The sequence below is a fragment of the Rhinopithecus bieti genome, unplaced genomic scaffold (assembly GCF_001698545.2).
Source record: "Rhinopithecus bieti isolate Rb0 unplaced genomic scaffold, ASM169854v2 scaffold_40017, whole genome shotgun sequence".
Taxonomy (NCBI): Eukaryota; Metazoa; Chordata; class Mammalia; order Primates; family Cercopithecidae; genus Rhinopithecus; species Rhinopithecus bieti.
This window is the reverse complement of record NW_016816550.1, coordinates 487,501-491,778: the sequence shown is the minus strand read 5'-3', so window position 1 is coordinate 491,778 and position 4,278 is coordinate 487,501. Positions and strand designations below refer to the sequence as shown.

General features: G+C 53.6%; 1 protein-coding gene across 1 annotated transcript; it reads right to left on the bottom strand.

Annotated features, from left to right (window-relative positions):
• Positions 1-1,010: 1,010 nt before the first annotated feature.
• MID1IP1 (MID1 interacting protein 1) lies at positions 1,011-4,250 on the bottom strand. Its single transcript, XM_017854959.1, has 2 exons — positions 3,129-4,250; positions 1,011-2,856 (listed from the first exon to the last, which is right to left on the bottom strand). Exon 2 carries the CDS (start codon positions 2,590-2,592, stop codon positions 2,041-2,043), a length of 552 nt encoding a protein of 183 aa, XP_017710448.1. The 5' UTR covers positions 2,593-2,856; positions 3,129-4,250; the 3' UTR covers positions 1,011-2,040.
• Positions 4,251-4,278: the final 28 nt, after the last annotated feature.

Below are 4,278 nucleotides of genomic sequence, written 5' to 3'. Positions count from 1 at the left end.
TTTTTTTTTTTTTTTTTTTTTTTCAGTTTCCTTTATTTTTTGCTTACACTTTGATATTTTAAAGGGGACACAAAACAAGAGGCTGTATGTCTTACATTTGGTGCCGCCTAGCTTATCTTTACACAAATTAAAGATTAACTTTCTTTGGCAACTGGCAAGCACCCATCTTGACACTTCCCCATTTTTTTTTCACTGCAGCTAAAAGCTGATAATAGACTTGAGTTGCCCCTGCCCGCCAGCACCACAAAACATTTTGCTTCTTTTTTAAGACTGCAAACTTAAATAGATTTTAAATTCAAGCCCTATGAGCTTAGAGAATGCCTCATGACTTCAACAAGTTGATCTGACATTTATCCCCCAAAACAAATAATGAAATAAAGAATACGCAGAGCATATTCTTTCACCCTTCCCACCATCCCAGTAGAGCACCATAATGGCATCTAAGCATTCCCAAGGGCTCCACAGCAGCCTGGATCAGAACTGCTGTCCACAATTGCAGACTGGCTCACTGAAAAACTGGAAGCATTACTGGACGCCGCTCAACAAAGCTTAGCCCTTTTGGGAACTAGTGAAAAAAGTCATCGATCATGTTATAATACATTTAAATATCTACTCAGATAAACTTAAAAACCTGTAAGGTGTGTGCACTAGGATTAGCTGGTCTTCCCTTTCTAATTTTCACTTCTCAGTAACCAAATGAAATTTCAGCCTTATTTTTATGCCTCGAAACACTTTAGCTTGTGCTTGAGCTTCTTAAAAAATTCAAAATATTAATTACGCACTCCAATAAGTTAGCCAAATTGGTTGAAAGATGCAATATATGTACCTTCTCAAATACTTCAAATATTTCTGAACTTGTTAAGATGTATGGTCCTATCTTGGTACTGAATTAGAAATAAAGTTTGGAAGTAAATTTTGTCAGTACCTAGTTCCCAAACAAAGCTAAATACTCGCATAGATGAATATCCACCACCATGAAACACCAGAGAGAACACAAAATTTACTTTTGCTAGTAAATCAATTGATTTTTATTTAACGATGAAACCATTCATTGGCAGATTAATGAGGACCAGACGCTTGTCCAGTTTAGTTGACACATTTGCTTTTTTATTTTTTAGAATATAGTCTACATCTGGATTAAAAAAAGTTTTAAATAAATTTAAGACATACAACAACAGTGGAACCCTTCATCATTCTATGTACAACACGATAGAATGTCAGTTGGTTCCATTTCGGTTAAGTCCACTTTCTCATAATAATGTTATTATTTTCACTGAGTGGCAAGCTTCGTACAAGCCGGCAAAATGCCAGCTTATACACGCTGGGGTGGGGGTGGGGACGGGAGTGGCACGAAAGGGATGGGGTGGGGGTGCCACAGGACTACTATACAGTGTAACAGAAAATCATTAATAAAGTAGTACCGATTACCGACAGACAGTGCTGTTTGTGCGCTTATCACAATGGAATCGCTGAAGTTTCAGAGCAAGAAGGAGATTCGAAATACTTAACACAGGGCCAATGTTAACAAAAAGAAATAGTGCAAACAGGAAAACTGATGCAATCCTGGCAACGCCTGGGCCTCCACCGGCCCAACCGCAGGGCGGCGGGAGGCTATGCGCCCCGCCTTCCCCAGCACCCAGCTCCGGGCTGCTTTCCCAAGTGTGGCAACCCAGCGCCGCGCCCTGGTATGGCCCTTCTCGGGCCCTTCTCCTCCGAAAAGAACAGAAAAGAAACCCCAGGAAAGGCACAGGCTGAATGCAGGGCGTCAGCCCAGTCCCATTCCCACCAACATAGAATGCAGGCCCCCTCCCAGGAGGTTCCTTGGGCCCTCCCCTCTGCGGCCACCATTTTCTTCTCTCTCACACGAGGCCCCCTCCTCCACGCAGCCCCACCGCGCCTCCTGCACGTACGCAGCCCCCCAATTTGCAGTCTGCCCTTCCCGCCCCCCAGCCAGGAAAAACAAAAAAAAAAAAAGCTTTGAGGAATGAGAGAGGGTGAGATGGGTCGAAGAGGGTGCTGGGCAGCCGCGGGCGCCACGCCTCAGTGGCCCCAATTGCCGAAGCCGATCTCCTGCTTGTATCTGTTAGTGAGGATGTTGGCTTTGCGCGTGAGTTTCGAGAGCACAGTGTGCAGCCCGCGCAGGTGGTAGTGGAACTGCTGCTCCAGGTCTTCTTCGCCGGCGTCCGCACCCTCCAAGTGGCCCAGGTCCACCAGGATGTCCTTGGACTTCCAGGCACTGCCCTCCTCGCTCCCAGCCGGTGGAGGCGGCTGGTGCAGGACCCCCCACTCGATGTCGTTGCGGATGGACTTGAGCAGCACGTAGTGGCTGTACATGTCCCGAGAGGGCGCGAAAAAGCTGCCATTGGCGCTTCCTGAGTCGGGGACTGGGGGCGTGCGCTCCTCCAGGCAGCCGCCACTGCCGCCTACCTCCACGCCGACATCGTTGTCTAGCCCGGGGTCAGCCAGGGGCACGTCGCGCAGCAAGCTGGGCACCATCACCGTCTGGTCCATGTTGTTCACGGCGCCGATGAAGCGATTCATGGCGTTAAAGAGCGAGTGCTTCTGGTTGTAGGTGTCGCAGATTTGCATCATGGTGGCCGCGCGGGCGCTGGAGCGCAGGGACGCAGAGGCACGGGGATGGTCGGCCGGGTCAAAGGGATGCCCGCCTTCACGCTCTCTCCAAGGCCCGCGCTGACGGCCTGGCTATAGCCGGTGTGGCGGGATTCCCGGCACTCCTCCGCCCTCGCCAACTCTCGTCTCGCTGGCAGACCGGCCCTGCGGGATGGGCGGCTTCTCCTGGCTTTGGCGTCCGGAAACTCGCGATGGCTGAGGGTGGTCTGTGGGTCGAGCCCTGGCCTGTTTGATACACAGGGACGAAAGAACAGATTAGATTATTCACCCGGCTAGGGGGCCTGGCGCCCTTGCCCGCGCGCACCCCCTTCTCTGGCTACAGCTCGCCCGGGACGGCGCCTGGGTGGCTCCCCGCGGCTGGGCATTCCCACCTCCTCGACCACTTAGGGCCGCGGGGAGAAGGGTGTCCCCCCGCCACCACCACAACTTCTCCCTCCGAAAAGCCTGAGCTCAGGCAACCACGCTGACCGGGGCAGAGATGGGGCGGGGACACCCACCTCCTCTTGCGTCTTGAGACTCTCCTGCTCGTTGGCAATTCAGTGTTCCCACTGCAAGCGGCTGCTACCCAAGGGCGCTGCTGCGGTCAGTGGCCGGACTGTGACTGCGGGCGGCGGTGACTGCGTTGACCCCCTACCCATCCCAGGTGCTCAATTTATAGTCCAGGAAAGGTGTCGCCGGTGCTCAGGGCCACCCCTGGTGTCTCCTCCTCCCGCCTCCCCCGGCAGCACTGAGATAAAAGGCCCGGGCCGGGATGACCGCGAGTAACACTCGCCCGGCCCTTTCTACAGCGGGGGCGGGGCGCGTCGGGCCAGCTCCGCCTCTCGCCTGATACCCGGGCTGAGGGAGGGCGCCAGGGCAGGGCAGGGCAGGGCAGAGGAGGAGGGATTGGAGCAGCTGGACCCCGCCAGCACCAAGTCCTGGGCAGGCCAGTTGGAGGAGGGCCGGGCACTGCGAGGGTCAAAAAGGCGCCGGCGTCCCGACCCACTGGAGGGTGGGCTGGCATGTGGGGGCTGGGCGGGCCTTGCGTGCGCTCCCGGGGTGGGATGACCGGAATGCAAGTGTCTTGGTTGCAGAGTGAGCCCCTCAACCCCGAATCTGGAGTGGCCGCAGCCGGGAAACAGGAACCCGGGTTTATTATTAGCCGTCGGGGAAGAGGGGCCAGCAGCAGGTACAACTACATCCTGGGACTCTTACGTAAGAAGGGTGGCCGGGCACGCTGGGTGCACGTGGACGCGCGATGCTTCCGCAGTGGCCCTGGCCTTGGTCAGCTATTGGGGGAGGGGAGGGTCAGAGGCTTTTGCCTCCCTTCCGGCGGGGCGGAATCTTTCCCAATCTTTCCTGTAACAGTGGCTGCCAGGGATGAAGAGGGGCACACTATCACATCTGCTGATTCTTTCAAGAGATCTGAAAGTGGCAACGGGAAGAAATCAATTTTTGTCCAAGTCGGCTACACAGTGATGCTGGAGAGCCTGGGCTATGTGGCCTTTTGGCTGCCAAGAGGCCAGGAGAGGGTGACAGTAGTTAGGTCTAGTCTTGGGTGTCTTTCACCATTTAACAGAGAAGTGAAGAGGTGTCCAATTATTGAGGGTGCATGTGTGAAGCGTTCCTTTCAAAAGATAGTTCTTTTTTTTTTTTTTTTTTTTTTTT